Below are 23,372 nucleotides of genomic sequence, written 5' to 3' on the forward strand. Positions count from 1 at the left end.
CTAGCTCAGTTTGAGCTCTTACTAACATAATTTTACATCACTTACTAAAACAGGGTAAACTAAACTAAACAAAACATGCTGTTTTTAGCAAACTCACTTTTATCAGCTTTTCTCAGTTCAGCTGCAATGTGTGTCCCTCTCCAAGTCAGAAACACTGGTGTGTCTCTCTCCAAGTCAGAAACACTGGTGTCCCTATCCAAGTCAGAAACACTGGTGTCCCTCTCCAAGTCAGAAACACTGGTGTCCCTCTCCAAGTCAGAAACACTGGTGTCCCTCTCCAAGTCAGAAACACTGGTGTCCCTCTCCAAGTCAGAAACACTGGTGTCCCTCTCCAAGTCAGAAACACTGGTGTCCCTCTCCAAGTCAGAAACACTGGTGTCCCTCTCCAAGTCAGAAACACTAGTGTCCCTCTCCAAGTCAGAAACACTGGTGTCTCTCTCCAAGTCAGAAACACTGGTGTCTCTCTCCAAGTCAGAAACACTGGTGTCTCTCTCCAAGTCAGAAACACTGGTGTCTCTCTCCAAGTCAGAAACACTGGTGTCTCTCTCCAAGTCAGAAACACTGGTGTCTCTCTCCAAGTCAGAAACACTGGTGTCTCTCTCCAAGTCAGAAACACTGGTGGCTTTCTCCAAGTCAGAAACACTGGTGGCTCTCTCTCTCTCTCCACCTAGCAGCTGGAGAATAAATAACCCTCCTTTAATTAAACACAGGTGAGTAAAGATCCCTTCCTGATTGCTTACTCTCAGCTATAGAAAACTGAGGAATGGAACACTGGCCCACCCTCTCTCCAGTGTTCCACCCCAGGGACCCAAAAACACAGTAGCTTAATTCTAAACTACATTTTATACAATACATTTCCCTGGGGTTTAAAAACTGAATACACATTTCAACATTGTAGGAGAAATATACACCTGATCACTCACAATTCCCTGTTCTCTGTCACAATATAAATATATATATATATATGTGTGTGTATTCACCTATTAAAATGTGCACTACAAAAAGACACTATAGTATAGAAATCCCCCTTGTAAGCGGCCGTTATCTTAAAAGCAAAAAAGGAAAATAGTAAGTATTAAAAGACAGCACCACCTGCAAGAAATACTAACACAAATCAAATTCTTAAATAGGATCAATTACATTTCTGTCTTATACATATAAGTTTATTGTGAATTTTGAGCAAACTTCACCTGCATACAGCTGGCAAAAAAATCTGTGAGACCAGCTTGTTTAAAATGCTTACAGCGTTTCACAATTCTTGTGAGAGAGCTTCAGACATACCCTGGGACAAGCAAACCCCACTGTCTCTCCAACTTTCTGAAGTATTATCCTAATTTGTTAAAGTAACACAGAAACTTTCAAAACATAACCAGAATCTAAATCTAAATGTATTAAAATATAAAATACCATATATAGATCCGCACTTCAGAAATTTAAAGGGGCATGTTACCCATATAGCATATCACTTGAAAGTGATACAGCATATATGCAAAAATCAGACTTGAAAATATCACATGAATGTCTGTGAAAAATTGAATAAATCATGTGCAGGGACAGTCACTTTATTTCCCTTCTCAGTTTAAGGATGTTTACTATGAAATCCCTGAAGACTTCAATAAAGTTAATGGAGCTGAGTTATCAAGCTCCGAATGAAGCTTGATGCCCCTGTTTCCGCGCTCCATAACTGGTCCGCTGCCTCTGAGGCTGCAGTCTGCAATCCGCCCGATCCTATACGATCGGGCTGATTGACACCCCCTGCTAGCGAACTATTGGACGCAAATCTGCAGGGGGCAGCATTGCGCAATGTTAAATGCGGACAACGTATGCTGTCGGCATTCAGCGATGTCTGTCGGACATGGTACGCTACAGCGCATCATGTCGGACAGACTTGATAAATTGGCCCCAATGTGTGAACACAGCCCTAAGGAAGCTGATTTTTTTCATAAAAGTAAAAAAGTAGCTTGAGAGTGTTCCTTTTGTATGTGCACAGTCACTTTATTTCCCTCCATATTTTAAGGACATTTTTATGAATCTTTTGAGATTATTTTAAAATCCCACAAGACCTCAGTAAAGTATGAATGCAGCACCAATGAGGCTGATTGGCTGTTAATTTTTTTTCACCATGCAGATGAAAGTAATAAAGTAGCTGAATGGTAACTGATCACTGAGAAGTTACTCTGGTGAGTTTATATTAGTTTAAAATAAAGAAAAACATAGATATACGTTAAAGAAAAAATTTGAATTTATGGTGACTAATGTATCCCTTTAACCCCTTAAGGACCAAGGATGTGCTATGTACCTTCTCAAAAAAACAACAGTTAAGGACCAAGGACATACATAGCTCGTCCTCAGTTTAACTGAGCGCTGCAAGCGATCATGAACTCTTCCGGCCGGTGTCAGGGTATTTGCAGCGATGCCTCGATATTGAGGCATTGTGCAATACCCTTTAGGCAACATATTGATGCCTGATTCTTTGACCCTCTCTGCATTGGCCAGCGATGGTGCTGATTGTTGGTGGCGTGGGAGGGCTTGGAGGGAGGTGGGTGGTCGGCCCATCGCTGGAAGAGGCGGGAGGAGGAGATTTGTGAAGGGGGCATGAAGGGGGCGGGAGCTACGCCATGCTACATCATGTCAGTCAGTGGGAAGGAGGGAGGTGGGGGAAGGAGGGAGAGGGGGATCCTATGTGGGATCCAGTTCTGGAAAAGGGATCTGGGAGGGGAGAGGGGTATGATAATAAGGGGGGCAAGTACACTACGGAAAAAAAAGTTTTTTATTTTTATTTTTTAAATGTCAATAATTTAGAGCAAACTGGGTACTCGCAGACAGCTGTCATTACCTAAGATGGTGGCCAATAGGTAGAGGGGGAGACTTAGAGAGCTGTTTGGGGGGATTAGGGAGGTTGAGGGGTAATGGGGGATTCTACACTTTAGAAAAAATAGTTAAATATATATATATATATATATTAAAAAAAAAAACACCTTTATTTTTATGCTTTCTGCCAGTACTTAAGGTGGGGGTCACCCTTGAGGGGTGGGAAAGGGAAGAGAGCTGTTTGAGAGGGGTCAGGGAGGGATCAGGGGGTGGGATGTGTCAGGTGGGAGGCTACACTAAAGCTAAAATTAACCCTACAAGCTACCTAATTAACCCCTTTACTGCTGTTCATAATACAAGTGTGGTACGCAGCGGCATTTAGCGGCCTTATAATTACCAAAAAGCAATGCCAAAGCCATATGTGTCTGCTATTTCGGAACAAAGGGGATCCCAGAGAAACATTTACAACCATTTGCGCCATAATTGCACAAACTGTTTGTAAATAATTTCAGTGAGAAACCTAAAATTGTGAAAAATTTACGATTTTTTTTATTTGATCGCATTTGACAATGAAATGGTGGCATGAAATATACCAAAATGGGCCTAGATCAATACTTTGGGTTGTCTACTAAAATAAATATATACATGTAAAGGGTTATTCAGGGATTCCTGACAGATATCAGTGTTAAAATGCAACTTACACAAATTTTGGGAAAAAAATATGGTGTACTTATTGCCCTAAAAGAACACGTAAACATTGGGTATTTCTAAACTCAGGACAAAATTTAGAAACTATTGAGCTTGGAAGTTTTTTGGTGGTTGTAGATGCGTGAGAGATTTTGGGGGTCAAAGTTAGATAAAGTGTGTTTTTTTTAATTTTTTCATCATATTTTATCATTTTGTTTATAGTAAATTATATGATATGATGAAAATAATGGTATCTTTAGAAAGTCTATTTAATGGCGAGAAAAACTGTATACAATATGTGTGGGTCCAGTAAATGAGTAAGAGGAAAATTACAGCTAAACACAAACACTGCAGAAATGTAAAAATAGCCATGGTCCTTAATGGTAAGAAAATTGAAAAATGGTCTGGTCACTAAGGGGTTAAGAACAATCTCTTAATTTAAACTAATACAGCAGAATCTTGTATGTGCTCCCCACTAATGCTCACTTACTAAAAATAATAATTCCCAAAGATAATGGTGAGTATCTGTGGAAGAAAACTAGTTTATACAGGGAACAAATATGTTTTAAATAATAAAACATTTTTTATATATTTTGAAATGCCCCATTTTAAATTAAAGAAATATAACTACACTTTTCCTTTAAAAAGTAGAATTTACACTCTAACCAATCTTACACTGAGCCTGTATGTTTATTTAAACTTCCAGGAGTAATTTCTCTACAAAGTCGCCACTGTAAACAGACCTACTGCTGAATCCCATTATAGAAATCCACAGTATAGTAATAGCTTTCGTGTGTCTGAATTCTGATCTGTCATTAGCAAACAAGAGACAGATTCAACTTACTGTGTTTGGCCACAGAGAAAATTATTCAAAAAGTGATAAGAGAGAGGTTCATAGAGGTGAATGAAATGTAATTGGTGTATTGTAGAGAAAAGTACAAGTTGTATGGTTCATTCATTGTGTGAAACGCGTTATGAAATAATGTATTACATGACCTGGGGGAGTCATACTAAACTATCCATCTTTGAAAATACTGAAAAAAGAATCTTGAATAAAAAGTAGTGTAATACAAATAATGCATTTCTATTATAGCATAGGAATGTTTTAAACCGCCGCTTTCTTTATTATGTCATCTGTAAATAAACAGTATAGTTTTTATACAATATGGACAGGCACACATGTTTGCGTATAGGTTTAATAACATCATATGGTAACTGAATGGAAAAAGTGTCTTTCAGTTTTATTATTAGGGTTTTGCATTCTAGAGGGAGTGCGTAATAATCTTTTTCATGGTGTCCATAGGTAATAGATTGTTGGATGCTTTGTAGGTTAATAAAATGGTATTTGACTAATTGTTGGATAAAGGTTAATTGTGGGTAAGTACAATTTTCAAAGAGGAAGGAGAGATTGGCCAGAGGATTGAGAGTTTCACAGAGTGTGCGTTAGCTGCTCAGCCAATAAATATGTTATTTTGTGATTCAGATAGAGCATGCAATTTTAAGCAACTTTCTAATTTACTCCTATTAGCAATTTTTATTTGTCCTCTGGCTATCTTTATTTGAAAAAGAAGGCATCTAAGTTTTTTGTTTGTTTCAGTACTCTGGATAGCACTTTTTTTATTGGTGGATTAATTTATCCACCAATCAGCAAGGACAACCCAGGTTGTTCACCAAAAATGGGCCGGCATCTAAACTTACATTCTTGCAGTTCAAATAAAGATACCAAGAGAATGAAGAAAATTTGATAATAGGAGTAAATTAGAAAGTTGCTTAAAATGTCATGCTCTATCTGAATCACAAAAGAAAAAATTTGGGTACAGTATCCCTTTAAGACACTTTTAAATTCACTTCTATTTTCAAATGTGCTTTGTTCTCTTAGTATCCCTTGTTGAAAAAGAATATGCACATATCATACACTAGTGGGAGCTGCTGCTAATTGGTGCCTGCACACATTTGTCTCTAGATGGGGTCAGATAGCTGCCAGTAGAGCAATGCTGTTCCTTCGGCACTGGATAACAAGAGAATCAAGCAAATTTGATAATAGAAGTAAATTGGAAAGTTGTTCGAAATTGTATGTTCTATCTGAATCCTAAAATAATTTTTTTGGGTTTCCTATCCCTTTACTTCTAGTAAACTGTACCCTAATTGGGTCTCTACTGCAAGGTATTCTGGGATTGTTTGTTTCCCTAATATTTTTTTAAATAAAGGTCCTATCTATACAACAGTTGCACAAATAGCTTTAAATTTGACCCATATCTGGTGTTCTTAGATATTGGGGTCTATTTATGAAGCAGCTGATGCCGCTTCCGACCCTCTCCGCTTCAGTTCCGACTGAAGCGGAAGTTAAGAAGCAGCGGTCCTAAGACTGCTGCTCCTTAACTCGTCTGCCACCTCTGAGGTGGCGGACAGCAATCAGCCCTATTAAATACAATCGGGTTGATTGGCACTCCCTGCTAGCGGACGATTGGCCACGAATCTGCAGGGGGCAGTGTTGCACCATCAGTTCACCAGAACTGCTGGTGCAATGATAAATGCTGACAGGGTATGCTGTCGACATTTATCGATGTGCCGCAGACATGATTCGCTAGGAGTAAAAGAGATTGATTGTATACAGAAGTGCATGTGTTTTTATGGCATGTAATTCTGATCATGTGCTGCAGGAGACCCCACTTAGTATATTAAGATTAGTGCAATATAGGGCCAGATAATGAGTGGAAAAAAATTATTGCTTATGTGACAGACATATTTTCGCTTCACTCAGTAATACCAGTGTGCGCAAATGTGCGCTGGTATTAAAAGTTGAGCGCAAATTTAAAAACACTCAGAATTACAGGAACAAGGTGATAACCTGGGCTTACGTGGTTTTGCATACTGCCATAATCATAGCACTTATGTCACAATAGTTTCCACATTTTAAAAGGGAATATTAAAAAATCATTGGTTTGCAGGGTTTTGTATGTGAAGGAGAGACTCTTATGTTACCAGTGGAATCCCCAGATATTTATTCTTGTGTAGTCACTTCTAGGAGTCCCACAAGTGATTTGTAGGGCCTCAGATGGAAGGCAGGATTGGGCATGTTGCAGGTGGGACTGGGCTTGCAACAGGGCAGGCACTGGCTGGAGCTGCTGCAGTGCCTGGGCAGAGTGGTGGTGGGAACTCCCCCCCTTCCCTGCCGCAACACTACTGTTTGTTACAATATAAGATTCCAAATATTTTGTGTGATTTCTCTCCATGAGTTTTTAATCAGTCGCCACTATATTACTAAGTGTTGACAATGCCTTGCTGCCAAGAAAAGCCTAGATACAAAATGTGCAAAGTTTAGTAAAAAAAACAACAACATTTTTTTGAAGGGCTTTAAGGATATGAATCCTTCATTTTTGTGTTTCACGATTCATATGTTGCGGGTAAAGTCTGAAATTGTGTAATCCTAGCATTACCCGGGTAAAGCTGACATTACCCAATCGGCTGTGGGTAAAGCCCAATGTAACATGATAAATCATCTCAGAGTGCATCGATTCACTGCATCAAACATATATATGATGCACTGTATTTCACACATCATCACTTTCTTTCTTTTTCGCCTCTGCCCGGGGTGTTCAAGGGGTGTGCGTAGCCCCCCTAGTAAACTCCATTCCCCAAGGTTTACTTTAGGTGTATGCCAGAGGATCGGCGGGGCGTATTCCTTCAACTCCCTAGGCAGAGGCAAAAAAAATAGTGTAGATGGGGGAATTACATTACTTTGGGCTTTACCCAGAGCCGCTTGGGTATTGTCAGCTTTACCCGGGTAAACTTAGGATTACCCGGATTTCAGACTTTACCCGTAACACATATATAGCATGCAATTTTAAACAAGTTTCCAATTTACTTATATGATTTAATTAGCATTGAACTTTTAGTATCCATTGTTGTAAATAATACCTTGGTGGGCTTAGGAGCAGCCATGCACTGCTGTGAGCTAGCTGTTTATTGGTGGCTACACATATATGCCTCTTGTTATTGTCTGAACCAATGTGTTCAGCTGACTCCTAGTAGTTCATTGCAGCTCCTTCAACCAAGAAAAAATAGCATATCTGATAATAGAAGTAAATTGAAAAGTTATTTTAAAATTGTCTGCTCTATTTTAAAAATGAAAAACATATTTTAGGTTTCATATCACTTTAAATTTTATATTGCACATATGATGTAAAAAGTAAAACCCAAGAAATTGTTGAAAAATCTTTTTTTGATTGGCCAATGATTTCAAACAGTGAAGTATCTTCTAATTGTAGAATAAAGAAGTATCCAATAGCACAGCAGCGGTTTAGAAGAAAAAATGTGGTTTATTCCAACAAAATACAGGTGAAGGTACAAGACATGGACATAAACATCTAACGCATTTTGTGCCGTCTAGTGGAGGCAACAGATAATACACCTAGTCTCTCCTTATAAAGGATAAACCGGTAATTAACCCATTAACTCCTTGTGTTATACCTATAATTAATAACATCAAAAAAGAAATGAAAAACTTAGCATTCTACATAATTCATACAGTACAATGCAGAAAATAAAATAAACAAAAATGAGTATACATATCATATCATGGCATCCCATAAATGCCAAATTGTATACTATAAATACACAGAACAAGCAAAATAAGATAAATTCATTACAATAAATTGCTATAATATAACAAAGGAACAAATGCAAAATTATTTCAGATGATTACATATTATAATTCATTAACATTCAACTAAATATTAATCTCAAGATATAATATTTCATTTTACAATTTAAACCAAATTCATAATTAGAACAACTTAGTCCTCTATTCATACAAAATAGCTGATGTCCCACTCCAGGTTTAAGCCATTAGGGACTCTCGTTTTCAACTTATAGATCCAATATAGCTCCTTTTTGTCAAGAATTTTGTACATATTGCCACCACTTGGGGGAGATTTAGCCACCTCTATAACTTTCACTGAGAAATTCCCTACATGGGAGAAGTGTACAACTGTTGAATCATTGTTATAGTGTTTCACATCATTAACATGCTCCGCCTCCCTTACTCTTACGTTTACCTCCCTTGTTGTTTTGCCAACATACTGTATGTGGCAAATATTACATTCTAGTAAGTAAAACAGCAAAAGTTGTTTTGCAGTTGGCATAAAAAGATATTTCATATAACATTTCATCAACTGTAGATTTAAACATGCCCTTGCTCCACACCTGAAGCACCCCTTTCTACTTAACCAACGGTCATTCCTATTTATATTTACATTAGGGAGCATACTTGGTGCTAGCCTAGATGCCAAAGACAAGTTTTTTTTTTTTTTTAAACAAACCTACCATTATCAATACAGCGTTGTAGAACATTATTACTGACAAGTATAGGAAGATTCTTTTTTAAAATCTTTACTATCTGTGGGAACTGAGTGGTGTATTCCATAGTGAACACTATATTCTCCCTATTGGTTTTATTAGATCTCTCAGATACCATGGGGCCTATTTATTATGGTGCGAGTGGACCTGATCCGATATAGCGGATCATGTCTGCTGCACATCGATAAATGCCGACAGCATATGCTTTCAGCATTTATAATTGCTCCAGCAGTTCTTGTGGACTGCTGGTGCAATGCCACCCTCTGCAGATTCGCGGCCAATCGGCCGTTAGCAGGGGGTGTCAATACGATCGGGTTGATTTCTGTCCACCGTCTCAGAGCAGGCGGACAAGTTATGGAGCTCGATAAATATGCCCCCATATCTCTTTCTGGCATTCTACTAATTTCCAATCTTGTTTCTTCTAATTTACCAGTTTCATATCCCCTGGAAATAAGCCTTTCAGCCAGTTCCCCTGATTGTTTTAGATAGATTTGCACATCATTAGTGTTCACGCATATTTTAGGTTTCAAATCACTTTAAATTTTATTTTGCACATACGGTATGATGTAAAAACCCAAGAAATTGTTCAAAAATCTTTTATTGATAGGCCGATGATTTCAAACAGTGAAGTATCTTCTAATTAGCTGCCCATATTTGCCTAATATTGGATCTTTTTGAAAGGCCTTTGACTCAACTGTGTTAAAACTTAAGGCCTAGAATACTAGTGGAGCGATAAATTGATATCGCTTGTGAGCATTAAATGTGCTTAAGGTAAATCAATGAGCTCCCATGTTAGTGCTGGTATTACAAGTTGAAAGAAAAGTGCACTAGGCCACATTTGGGTTAGCTCGCTCAACTTGTAATATGAGCTATATTTAGCGCGGTCACAATATCCATTGAAAGTATAGGGCACGCTAAAGTGATGTCCTTATCTAACCTTCTCTGGTAAATCTGTTTTAGCATGGACTTGTAATATTAATTTGCACTACATTTGTAATCTGGGCCGTAAGGAGCTTGTGGGCCCATGTTTCTGGCGAGTCTTCAGACTCGCCAGAAACAGCAGTTATGAAGCAGCGGTCTAAAGACCGCTGCTTCATAACCCTGTCCGCCTGCTCTGAGCAGGCGGACAGGAATCGCCACAATTCAACCCGATCGAGTACGATTGGGTTGATTGACACCTCCCTGCTGGCGGCCCATTGGCCGTGAGTCAGCAGGGGGCGGCGTTGCACCAGCAGCTCTTGTGAGCTGCTGGTGCAATGCTGAATACGGAGAGAGTATTGCTCTCCGCATTCAGCGAGGTCTTGCGGACCTGATCCGCACTGTCGGATCAGGTCCGCAAGACCGTTGTTAAATAGGCCTCTTAGTCACTACTGTGAAGCTACAGCATTTGTACTGTGATATATATATATATATATATAGAGAGAGAGAGAGAGTCAAAGAGGAGATTGCGCTCGATGAGCCCGAGGAAAAATCAAAGTAAAGTAAGCCCAGGCAGGAGGTTTATTGAAAACCAAAATTTATTAGAAAAAATGTTAAAAAGTAAGAAATAAGGACCAAATACAAAGTCCTGTAAAGAAGCAGTGCTTTGAAGCAGTGAACAAGTGCGCATGTCTGCAGGAGGATCAGTTCACTAACCTGACTGCTCTGAGTCACTGCTGGCTTCTTTACAGGACTTTTGTATTTGGTCCTTATTTCTTACTTTTTAAAAAATTTTCTAATATATTTTGGTTTTTAATAAACCTCCTGCCTGGGCTTACTTTACTTTGATTTTTCCTCGGGCTCATCGAGCGCAATCTCCTCTTTAACTCTCTACATTTGTTTGTATGCGTATGTGGCAGACACGCTTGGAGTTGCAGCCAATGAAGAGGATCCTTAAAGGGGGTGTGTCCCCTGCCCACTCTCCATAGTGCCGGGTACACGAGACTGAGAGGACGCTCAGGGAGAGCGCAACTTCCAGCGAAACTACTCTGAATCAGTATATATATTAAAAGGTTTGTATAACTGGGTCTTCTTGTGAGACACTCGTCTTGATAGATGCTGTCAAAATGCCTTTCTCTCTCTCTCTCAGGAGAAAAAAAGATAATCATACTAGTGTACTATACTGCTTTAAAGGGACAGTAAAGTCAATATGAAACTTTAGTAATTCAGATAGAGCATGCAGTTCCAATATATTTCTGTTATTAAATGTATTTGTTCTCTTGATATCCTATGTTTAGAGTTAACCTAGGTAGAAGCTTAGGAGCGTGTACATGTCTATAGCAGTCTATGGCAGCAGTGTGTAACTATAAAAAAACATTGCTATAAAAGATGGCTAAAGACATGTGCATGCTCCTAAGCTCATCTAGGATTACTTAAATAACAAAGGATACAAAGAGAACTAAGCAAAACTGATAATTGAAGTAAATAGGAAATTTGTTTAAAATGTATTTTATCAAACCCATTTAAGTTTATTTTAACTTTACTGTCCCTTTAATGTAAAAAATGTATACATTATTTCAGCATTTTAATTAGCACTGTCAATGTCTGGACTGAAACCTCTGTGCACGAGTAGGATTGGGTATTTTGATGGATGCTTTTCATCTACCTCTGAAACTTAGCCTATGATTGACACAGCCTCTTTGTATTGTGAGTCTGATGGATATTGGCTTGAGATCAGGAGACAGGACTTGGCAATACTCATAATACAGAATTGTCTTAAATAACTGACTTTTCAATGTTCTTAAACAAAGATAAACCAGGATATAGATAGATCATGAGATAGGTCTTGGTCATAGAAACAGATACCAGCTGCATTCTAAAAAGAAATTGTGAAATAAAATTTCTTTGGGAAATGCTGTGCACTTAATAGGGGCAGAAAGGTGTCCCAATTCCCTATTTAGTGGTAATATGTTTATTAATCTTTCTGTTGTCCGATGTGCAATGTAAGGAGTATTGAGGAAGCAAGACAGTGACTATCTCAGTACTTCAGCAAGGCAGCCAGCTGCACACACATAAGAGAATAAAACACAAAATCCTGACTCTGACATTCATGGCCCTAAATAAAATTGCTCCTCCTATAACTCAGACCTTGAACCAGATACTCTCCCTCCCGTTCCCTTCGTTCTGCTCATGACCTCCTCTCTCGTTTCCTCCTCACGACCTCCTTCTCTTCTCCTCTCTCGTTACCTCCTCACATTTCGGTCTACAGGACTTCCTAATCATGGCACCTATTTTGTGAAACTCTTTGCCTCGCTCCACAAGAGTCTCCCCTAGTTTTCAAAGTTTAAAGTGCTCCTTAAAGACTTTACTGTTCAGGGTTGCATATAATATACGCTAACGTTTTCTTACCACAGTTCATTTCTTCTTTTTGTCATCCCTTTGAACTCCCATAGCATGTAAGCCGACGAGCCCAGCTGCTTTGTCAATCATTCATGAGAGAAATGGGTAGAGGGCAGAGCCCTCTACACATTTGTCTCAAATTAATGCTACATTTGCATAATATACCTATGTTTATAGCACTGCGTAATCTGTAGGCGCTCTACAAATAGTCAATGATAATAATAATAGGAGGAGCTGGAGGAAGACCAGGTTGGTCAATATGCTTGGTTGGTTGCTTAGTTTAGTCATTAAATGCATTATTTTAAAGCTGTAGTATCACCTCCTGCTTCCAGTGTACTCTAGTGGGGTCAGAGACTAGATATGAGATTGATATCTGTCACACACCCCATTCAGTCCTGTTTGAGGCCTGTGTTCACCATAGAAAGCATGGGGAGACCATAACCGTGACACAATTATGTTGTCAAGTTGTTCTTTATGTAACATTTCATTATTAATGGTTTTGGATTAACCAGAGTTCCTAAGGAAAAGATGTGTTTTATCTTACTGAGTATAAAGACGCTTTAGTTTTACAATCTCCATGGGTTGTGATGCTTTTAGGTTGTAAGCTTGAGAGCATCTCTAACTACTACTTTGTATTAAAGTGCATCCACAACCGATTGTGCTCAAGGGCAGAGAGGGTGCTCCTCTCCTTTTGTTTGTTTATGTAACTGTAGTAATGTACATTGTATAGTCTTACATAATGTCTCAAGTTTTTATTGTATCGTACCCTTATAATTGTAATATACCTTTGTATTGCGCTGCGTAAAATGTTGGCGCTTTATAAATAAATGATAATAATAATTTCAAAATGCTGTAAACATCCTTCACTTTTGCTTGTTACTATAATTGTATTCACTAATGGAAATAAAATTAAAATCAGTAGATTTTTCCTTTTTACACTTATTTTAATAACTCGTTATACCACTGACACCTGTTAGTCATAAAGATAAATCCTCCAATGGGCTAATGTCTGCAATCAGGAAATATGCTGACAGCCATTTTGTATTTTATGCAAAACATTTTAAAGTTAACCATTGCTAATAATATTTGATATCTCTCCAATATGCATTTCTTATTTTCATGTAATATTGTCCTTATAAGTTAAACACTAAACTGTGTGTCCAGAGATATAAAAGATTGTTCTTTGTAAAGATTTGACCCAATTCAGTCATCAGAATTAAACATGTCCTTGTTTTCTTGTCTCTGCATTGATTTGTGCGATATCACTCACTGGGTTTTTACATATTGCTGTCTCAGCTGTTACTTCCTACTGAGGAGGCTTTATGGGACAGTAATCCATTTAGCTGGCATTTGACTGGGAAATGGCTCTTACTTAAAGTAATTACTTTGGACCCAGAAGCTTTATTATCTGGTTTTGATGAATTACACTGACTAAAAGACACATGATGTTGATCCAATAGAATTAAATAAAGAATTCTCTTCCTCCGTGACATGTGGTTTCTTATTAAGTAAAAGATGTGGGAAACCCAAGCAGTAAAAAGCATTTAGACTGGAAATTATTATCAGCTATCACAACTCTCAAACAGCATCATAAAAATAACTGGCAGAAATCTACTGACAAAGGTTCAGCGCCATTGGTGCATTTAGGCTGTATATGCTGGTACTGTTCCATTATGCATATTACTTGGCATTCTTTATGGGTAATGTCTTCCCTTTAATTTATTCTTCTATATTTAGATTTATAAGAGATAGAATTAACTGCAATATTTCTATTGCACATTTAAAATGAAATTGTATATTTCTCCAACATAGGTGTGTCCGGTCCACGGCGTCATCCTTACTTGTGGGATATTCTCTTCCCCAACAGGAAATGGCAAAGAGCCCAGCAAAGCTGGTCACATGATCCCTCCTAGGCTCCGCCTTCCCCAGTCATTCTCTTTGCCGTTGTACAGGCAACATCTCCACGGAGATGGCTTAGAGTTTTTTGGTGTTTAAATGTAGTTTTTATTCTTCAATCAAGAGTTTGTTATTTTAAAATAGTGCTGGTATGTACTATTTACTCTGAAACAGGAAAGAGATGAAGATTTCTGTTTGTAAGAGGAAAATGATTTTAGCAACCGTTACTAAAATCGATGGCTGTTTCCACACAGGACTGTTGAGAGGAATTAACTTCAGTTGGGGGAAACAGTGAGCAGACTTTTGCTGCTTGAGGTATGACACATTTCTAACAAGACTCGGTAATGCTGGAAGCTGTCATTTTCCCTATGGGAACCGGTAAGCCATTTTCTTAAGTTTAAGTAAAAGAATAAAGTGCTTCATTAGGGCTTAAAAAACTGGTAGACATTTTTCTGGGCTAAAACGATTACTTTACTAAGTATATTTGGCAGATTATTACTTTTAATAGTTGTTAAATATTGGGGATTGTTTTAATAAAAACGGCAGGCACTGTATTGGACACCTTTTTCACTGGGGGCCTTTTCTAGTCATAGACAGAGCCTCATTTTCGCGCCTCTAATGCTCAGTTGTTTTTGGAAAGCAAACGCACTTCTATTCCTATAGAAGATAGTTGTGCTTTCAAGATCCTATGGATTAAAGGTTAGAGGGTTTGCTTAAAAAGATGTTTGTTCAGCAAGGTTACCTTCTACAACCAATTTCATGCAGCTAAGACCAAGGGGCATTGCAGTAGTACCTTACTTGGACGACATCCTGATTCAAGTGTCGTCTCTGTCAAAAGCAAGGGCTCATACGGACATTGTCCTAGCCTTTCTCAGATCTCACAGGTGGAAAGTGAACATAGAAAAAAGTTCTCTGTCCCCGTCAACAAGAGTTCCCTTCTTGGGAACAATAATAGTTTCCTTAGAAATGAAGGTTTTTCTGACAGAGGCCAGAAAATCAAAACTTCTAAGCTCTTGTCAGGTACTTCATTCTGTTCTTCTTCCTTCCATAGCGCAGTCCATGGAAGTAATAGGTTTGATGGTTGCGGCAATGGACATAGTTCCTTTTGCACGAATTCATCTAAGACCATTGCACCTGTGCATGCTCAGACAGTGGAATGGGGATTATACAGACTTGTCTCCGACGATACAAGTTGATCAAATAACCAGAGATTCACTCCGTTGGTGGCTGACCCTGGACAACCTGTCACAGGGAATGAGCTTCCGAAGACCAGAGTAGGTCATTGTCACGACCGACGCCAGTCTGGTGGGCTGGGGCGCGGTCTGGGAACCCCTGAAAACTCAGGGTCTATGGTTTCGGGAAGACTCTCTTCTCCCGATAAACATAATGGAACTGAGAGCGATATTCAATGCTCTCAAGGCTTGGCCTTGACTAGCAAAGGCCAAATTCATAAGGTTTCAATCAGACATCATGACGACTGTTACATATATCAACCATCAGGGGGTAACAAGGAGTTCCCTGGCGATGGAGGAGCATCCGGGGGAGTGGGAACTCCATCTGGAAATCTTTGCCCAAATAACTCAATTATGGGGCATTCCAGACATGGTTCTGATGGCCTCTCGTCAGAACTTCATGGTCCCTTGTTACGGGTCCAAATCCAGGGATCCCAAGGCGACTCTATTGGATACAATAGTAGCACCTTGGATCTTCAACCTAGCTTATGTATTCCCACCGTTTCCTCTCATTCCCAGGCTGGTAGCCAGGATCAATCTGGAGAGGGCTTCGGTGACCTTGATAGTTCCTGTGTGGCCACGCAGGACTTGGTATGCAGACCTGGTGAATGTGTCATCGGCTCCACCATGGAAGCTACCTTTGAGACAGGACCTTCTTATTCAGGGTCCATTCGAACATCCGAATCTGGTTTTCCTCCAACTGACTGCTTGGAGTTTGAACGCTTGATTTTATCAAAGCGTGGGTTTTCAGATTCTGTAATAGATACTCTTATTCAGGCTAGAAAGCCTGTAACTAGAAAAATTTACCATAATATATGGAAAAAATATATCTGTTGGTGTGAATCTAAAGGATTCCCATGGAACAAGATAAAAATTCCTAAGATTCTTTCCTTTCTACAAGAAGGTTTGGAGAAAGGATTTTCTGCGAGTTCTCTGAAGGGACAGATCTCTGCTTTATCTGTTTTACTTCACAAAAGGCTGGCAGCTGTGCCAGACGTTTAAGCGTTTGTTCAGGCTCTGGTTAGAATCAAGCCTGTTTACAGACCTTTGACTCTTCCCTGGAGTCTTAATCTAGTTCTTTCAGTTCTTCAAGGGGTTCCGTTTGAACCCTTACATTCCGTAGATATTAAGTTATTATCTTGGAAAGTTTTGTTTTAGGTTGCAATTTCTTCCGCTAGAAGAGTTTCTGAGTTATCTGCTCTGCAGTGTTCTCCGCCCTATCTGGTCCATGCAGATAAGGTGGTTTTACGTACTGAGCCTGGTTTTCTTCCGAAGGTTGTTTCCAACAAAAATATTAACCAGGAGATAGTTGTACCTTCTTTGTGTCCGAATCCAGTTTCATAGAAGGAACGTTTGTTACACAATTTGGACGTTGTCCGTGCTCTAAAATTCTATTTAGATGCTACAAAGGATTTCAGACAAACATCTTCCTTGTTTGTTGTTTATTCTGGTAAAAGGAGAGGTCAAAAAGCAACTTCTACACCTCTATCTTTTTGGCTTAAAAGCATCATCAGATTGGCTTATGAGACTGCCGGACGGCAGCCTCCTGAAAGAATCACAGCTCATTCCACTAGGGCCGTGGCTTCCACATGGGCCTTTAAGAACGAGGCTTCTGTTGATCAGATATGTAAGGCAGCGACTTGGTCTTCACTGCACACTTTTACCAACTTTTACAAATTTGATACTTTTGCTTCTTCTGAGGCTATTTTTGGGAGAAAGGTTTTGCAAACCGTGGTGCCTTCCATCTAGGTGACCTGATTTGCTCCCTCCCATCATCCGTGTCCTAAAGCTTTGGTATTGGTTCCCACAAGTAAGGATGACGCCGTGGACCGGACACACCTATGTTGGAGAAAACAGAATTTATGTTTACCTGATAAATTACTTTCTCCAACGGTGTGTCCGGTCCACGGCCCGCCCTGGTTTTTTAATCAGGTCTGATGATTTATTTTCTTTAACTACAGTCACCACGGTATCATATGATTTCTCCTATGCAAATATTCCTCCTTTACGTCGGTCGAATGACTGGGGAAGGCGGAGCCTAGGAGGGATCATGTGACCAGCTTTGCTGGGCTCTTTGCCATTTCCTGTTGGGGAAGAGAATATCCCACAAGTAAGGATGACGCCGTGGACCGGACACACCGTTGGAGAAAGTAATTTATCAGGTAAACATAAATTCTGTTTTTAAGCCCTATAAAACATGAAAAAGAGAATAATTAATTGGGCAGAACAGAAAGCTTGCAGTCACATTCTTCAATACTTTAAAGGGCTATTAAATAAAGTAGATTTGCATAGTCGACAACAAATGCATGATAAAAAGACAATGCTATAGAAACTTAGGGCTGATTTACTAAGCAGTCAGTGCTGCCTATTCCACGCAAGCCTTAAGGTTTACTGGAATCAGGAGTTATGCTCCTTAACTCGTCCGCCACCTCTGAGGTGGCGGTCAGCAATCCTCCCGATCAGATACGATAGGGATGATTGACACCCCCTGCTAGCGGCTGCAAATCTGCAGGGGGAGGCATTGCACAAGCATTTCACTAGAATGCCGTTAAATGCCGACAGCAGATCATGTCCGTCCGACATTTAGTAAATAGGTCCCTTAGGGGCCGATTTATCACGGCCCAAATGGGGCCATATACCCATGTTTCTGAGTGAGCCTTCAGGCTCACCGGAAACAGGAGTTAAGAAGCAGCGGTTTTAAGACCACTGCTCCTTAACTTGTACGCTGCCTCTAAGGCTGCGGACATCAATCCGCCCGATCTCAGACGATCGGGTTGATTGACACCCCAAATCTGCAGGGGGCGGCATTGCACAAGCAGTTCACCAGAACTGCTTGTGCAATGATAAATGCCAACAGTGTATGCTGTCGCCACTTATCATTGTCTGGCAGACATGATCACTACAGTGGATCATGTCCACCAGGCATTTGATAAATCGGCCCCTTTTCTGACAAATTTCAGTTATGTCTATTTCCACGACTCATGTATCATGTGATAGCCATCAGCCAATCACAAATGCATATACATATATTCTGTGAATTCTGGCACATGCTCAGTAGGAGGTGATGAAAAAAGACTGCACATTTTGTTAAATTAAATAAATTGGTAAGCTGTTTCCAACTGTATGCTCCATCTGAATCATAAAATTTTAATTTTGACTTGATTGTCCCTTTATGATCACTAGTAAAAAGGGCCTCCGACCTTGGCATACCTTACTTTCCCGGCCGTTCCCCATCTCTCTGGTGTTGCACTGCCGCCGGCCTCATATTCTTGTTAATGTCACTACTCAGTCTCACTTCCATTGCCGCCTGGCCTGGGAGATCACTTGCGCATGTGCGTGACTCCCGGGCTCAAGCTTTAATGTGCGGCAGATAGGGGAACTAGGCTGGCAAGTTAGCAGCGTTAGTGCAGTGTGGTCACTGTGGTGTGGACAAGTGCCGCCCCCCAAAATCCGTCGTAATAGGCACCGGCCTTGTTGGCCTCTCCGTTAATACGCCCCTGCCTTTAACACAATGATAATGACTAAGTCAATCTGATAGAGAACTGTAAACATTTGTCTGATATTAAGGGGTACTAATCCCCATTATCAGTTTGGATATTGGATACATTTGGTCTTTTTTCCTTTTCATTTGTATTTTTACCTAATGTTAGTCTCTTTTAAGGGCATGGTTTATTGTTATTAGTGTATGGTAAAGGTTAAACCATCAGGGGTTACAACTGAGTTTTGATAAGCATTAGTTAAATGGACATAAAAGTGTGCAAGGTTGCACTATTGCTTGCATATAACTATGGGCTAGATTACAATTGTCGAGCTTATGTTAACTCAGGATGCAAAAAAATACTGTAATCGCACTATCTAGTGTTCATGTTAAGTTGAACGTAAATGGATTAACGCACCTGAAGACCTGTTGTGTAAAAGGCAAATGCGCGCTTCAATCACCTTTTTTCAAGACTTGCAATACCAGTGCAATGGAAATTGATTGCAAAAAGGTCACATCGCGCGCGGAAAAGTCATATCGCGCTACACCATGACAAATATTTGTATAATTGCTAATTAGAGCTATGGCCCATTGTGACTATATTAATAAGTATGTTTGTGAAATTTGTCTATCTAATTTCCTATGATGTAATTTTAAAGGACCACTCATTGCAGTAGAATTATATAATTAACAAGTGCATAATTAAAAGACAATGTAATAACACATAGGGGTAGATTTATCATTGCACAAGCCGACACATAGAGGTAGGCATTTACCATTGCACAAGCGCTTCTAGGGAAATGCTTGTGCAATGCCGCCCCCTGCACATTTGTGGCCCATTGGCCGCTAGCAGGGGGTGTCTAACAACCCGATCTTATCTGTTCAGGCTGATTGCTGTCCGCCGCCTCAGAGGTTGTGGACCAGTTAAGGAGCAGCTTCTTAATTCCTGAAGGCTTGCGTGGAATAAGCTGGTTGACAGCTTAATAATTTGGCCCCATACTCTGAATTTCAAATAAGCAGTAAAAAAAAAATTTCGGGCAATTTTTTTTTCCTACCATTTTTCGGCCCCCTGTACTATATGACAGACATCAGCCAATCACAGACAAGTATATGTATACCCTGTGATCTTTTGCACATGCTCAGTAGGAGCGTGTTCCCGAGAAAGTGTGTGTATCAAAAGACTGTGCCAAATTTGATATTGGAAGTCAATTGGAAAGAGTATTAAAACTACTGCTCTATCTGAATAATCAAAGTTTCTTTTGAGTTGAGTGTCCCTTTAACTTGCACTTGCTGTGTACAGCTTGGCTGAATGCCAAATAGGCAATTTTAAATAATAGAAACTGCATTCTATGTTGTTTCCTTTTTCTTTCTGTCTTGATAAAAGATAGAGCACTTAGTGCATTTTTGCACCGCAGACTCTCTTTGTCTCTTGATTTCTTCTTGTAACTTAGTTAATCTAAGTATTTATTCGTTGTCCACAGTGCATCTCTGGTTATAATTTACCACAACTATACTTTATCATTTAACTCTTACACTCACTACATATTTCTATATCAGTATTGTTGTTTTTGATGGAAGTTGGCAGGGGTTTATTTGGCACAGAAGTAGGGACATTTCTATTTGTGGCATTGAGGGAATTATGTAACAATTACATAGATGATGACAAACACAGTATTCTCAAAATTAGAACCATTAGAATAATTTGTCTTTGGTATTAAAGGGACAGTCTACACTAAAGTTGTTATTGTTTAAAAAGATAGATATCGCCTTTACTACCCATTCCCCAGCTTTGCACAACCAACATTTATATATTAATATACTTTATAACATTTACACCTCTAAATTTCTGCCTGTTTCTAAGCCACTACAGACAGCCTCTTATCACATGATTTTGTATTTGCTTTTCACAATAGGAGACTGCTAGTTAATGTGTGCCATATAGATAACATTGTGTTCATGCCCGAGGAGTTACTTAAGATTTAGCACAACACAATACTAAATGCAAGTCAATAGATAATAAATAAAAAGCCATGTGATCAGGGGGCTGTCAGAAGATGCTTAGATACAAGGTAATCACACAGGTAAAAAGTATATTAATATAACTGTGTTGGTTATGCAAAACTGGGGAATGGGTAATAAAGGGATTATATATATATTTTATAACAATACAAATTCTATTGTAGACTGTCCCTTTAAAGATAAAAAAATAGTAGAGTATAAAAAGGGCAGCTGGCAAAGTAGTCATGCAACTTACTCAATGTATGGGAGTGTCAAGTGGTTGGGAATGTCACATCGGCAATTGGGGAAGCAGACGTATAAACAGTAGGTGAATATAGGAAACTATAAGCTGAGTGTATGGAGCAATTTAGCTGCAAAGAAGCAATATAAAAACTCAGCACAACATATCTTCCTTCTAAATTTGCTGGTTTAGGCTTAGACAGATATATTCACAATTTGTGACTTTTTATTATACAGGTATACCTCACTTTACAGCGCTTCACTTTACAGCGATTCGCTAATACAGCGCTTTGTGGAGCTGAAGTTCAGCCTCCAAGGATTTTGAAACAGTGCTATAATCATTGTGAGATTGCTAGAAAAGTGAATGGCACCATTTGTTTATGCTTAGTTCACTCTGTTTATAGCATTGCAGTGCAATCTGTCTCCGTGCTATAGTCTGGTAAATTTTACTACAGTAATTGTCACAATTTTACAGGTGCAGTATTTATTGAATACTAATTGAATACTGTGCTGTGCTAGTGTTAAACTAAACATAGCACTATTGCACCCCTAATATATGTTAGTTCAAACATGTTTTCAAGATTTTAAACACTGAAAAGAAAGCTAAAACTGCCTTGTTTCACTTTAAGGCGGTTTTCACTTTACAGCGGGGCTCCGGTCCCTAATCCGCTGTATGAGCGGGGTATACCTGTATAAGCTTGCAGCAGAAAATAGTGAATTAAAACCCCAATTCGCAAAATGTTGGGACAGTATAGAAAATGCAAAAAAAACAAACAAACAAAAAGAGTCATCAGATTTGAAATGAGTGTATATTTAAAAAAATATATATTAAATTCACAAAGTAAAACATCAAATAATATGTTAATAATGTATTTTCAATATAGTACAGGGTAAATTGAATTTTCAAATTACTCCTTTTGTTTTGTTTTTTTTGCATTTTCTATACTGTCCCAAATTTTTCGGAATTGGGGTTGTACAATAATCATAAATATTTAGGGTTGCCACCTGTCCAGGAATGACCCTGACAGTCTGGGATATCCGGACATGCAAAACGTCGGGTTTGGGGGGAAAATATACACTGCCTAGTAGTACTGTACTAGTACTGTTTTTCTTACTGAGTGATGGCTCCTACATTTTGCTTAGCTGTGGTGTGAGAGTGTGTGTCTTTGTGTTTGTCTGTGTGTGTGTGTGTGTGTGTGTGTGTGTGTGTAGCGAGTGTCTCTGTGTATGTGTGTGAGAGTGTCGGTGAGAGAATATGTATTAGTGTGTGAGTGTGTGAGAGCGTGAGTGTGTCTTTGTGTGTGAGTCTAGGGCTGATTTATCAATGTTGATCAATGATCCGCTGTAGCATACGCTGTCGACATTTAACATTGCACAAGCAGTTCTCTCGGCATTTAACAATGCACAAGCAGTTCTGGTGAACTGCTTGTGCAATGCCAGTCACTAGCAAGGGGTGTCAATCAACTCGATCGTACACGATCAGGCAGATTGATGTCTGCAGCCTCAGAGGAGGCATATGAATTAAGACCACTGCTTCTTAACTCTCCTGTTTCCGGCAAGCCTGAAGGCTCGCACGGAAACAGGACGATTAGGGGCCATTTGGGCCTTGTTAAATCGTCCCCTTTGTGTGTGTGAGTGTGTGTGAGAGTGTGAATATCTATGTGAGAGCTTGTGTTTATTTGCTCTTGTACGTAGTGTGTACTCTACAAAACAAAAAAATATTTCCTGTGCTGTGCACAGCACAAGAGTGTTCGGGTTTGGCCTGAATGAAAGGTGGCAGCTTTATAAAGATTCCTTTTCATGTCAACTTTATTTGATTTTCAGGGTCATTTTTACTTCTTTGTTTATATTACCTCATAACAATCCAGGCACCAATATGACACACTTTAACTGAAGTATTAAATATCTTTTTATTTTCAGAGTTCCTTTGCTTTTTTCTCTTTTTTTTTTTACAGGTGTTTGTATTTTGCTTTGCTTTTCAGTATTGAATGTTCTAGCATTCTCAATTGATGTCATGGCAACGAACCTGACATTGGTAAACTGACAGAGAAGGAACCTTAACTTTGTGAAACTGCAGTTGTTAACTATTTGTTTTCTATGTCCTTGCAAGTTTTTCTATTTTCTATTTTAAGAAATCAAGAGTGTCCACAGACTAAAATGTAATGTTTAGGGAGAGTTAGGGGTTGACTGTCAATAACCCACCAAGGTTTGAGAAGAAGGAAAGGTATTGTGGTGATGAGCATATAGAAACATGGAATTTGAATACAAATGAGTACCAAAAACCATAAAATATGGTGTTTTCCTTTTTCACCTCTAATGGAAGTATATTGCATGAATCTACTACCCTTTCTGTG

The 23,372-nt window shown here is 39.1% G+C and overlaps 1 protein-coding gene across 1 annotated transcript in view; it reads left to right on the forward strand.

The window, feature by feature from the left end:
• Window positions 1-10,310: 10,310 nt before the first annotated feature.
• EML5 (EMAP like 5) overlaps window positions 10,311-23,372 on the forward strand; it is a 261,422-nt gene continuing 248,360 nt past the window's right edge. Inside the window, exon 1 of the mRNA XM_053710836.1 lies at window positions 10,311-10,337. Within this exon, the coding sequence (XP_053566811.1) occupies window positions 10,311-10,337 (27 nt within the window). The remainder of the gene's footprint in view (window positions 10,338-23,372) is intronic.

This window comes from Bombina bombina, chromosome 1, assembly GCF_027579735.1.
Source record: "Bombina bombina isolate aBomBom1 chromosome 1, aBomBom1.pri, whole genome shotgun sequence".
Classification (NCBI taxonomy): Eukaryota; Metazoa; Chordata; class Amphibia; order Anura; family Bombinatoridae; genus Bombina; species Bombina bombina.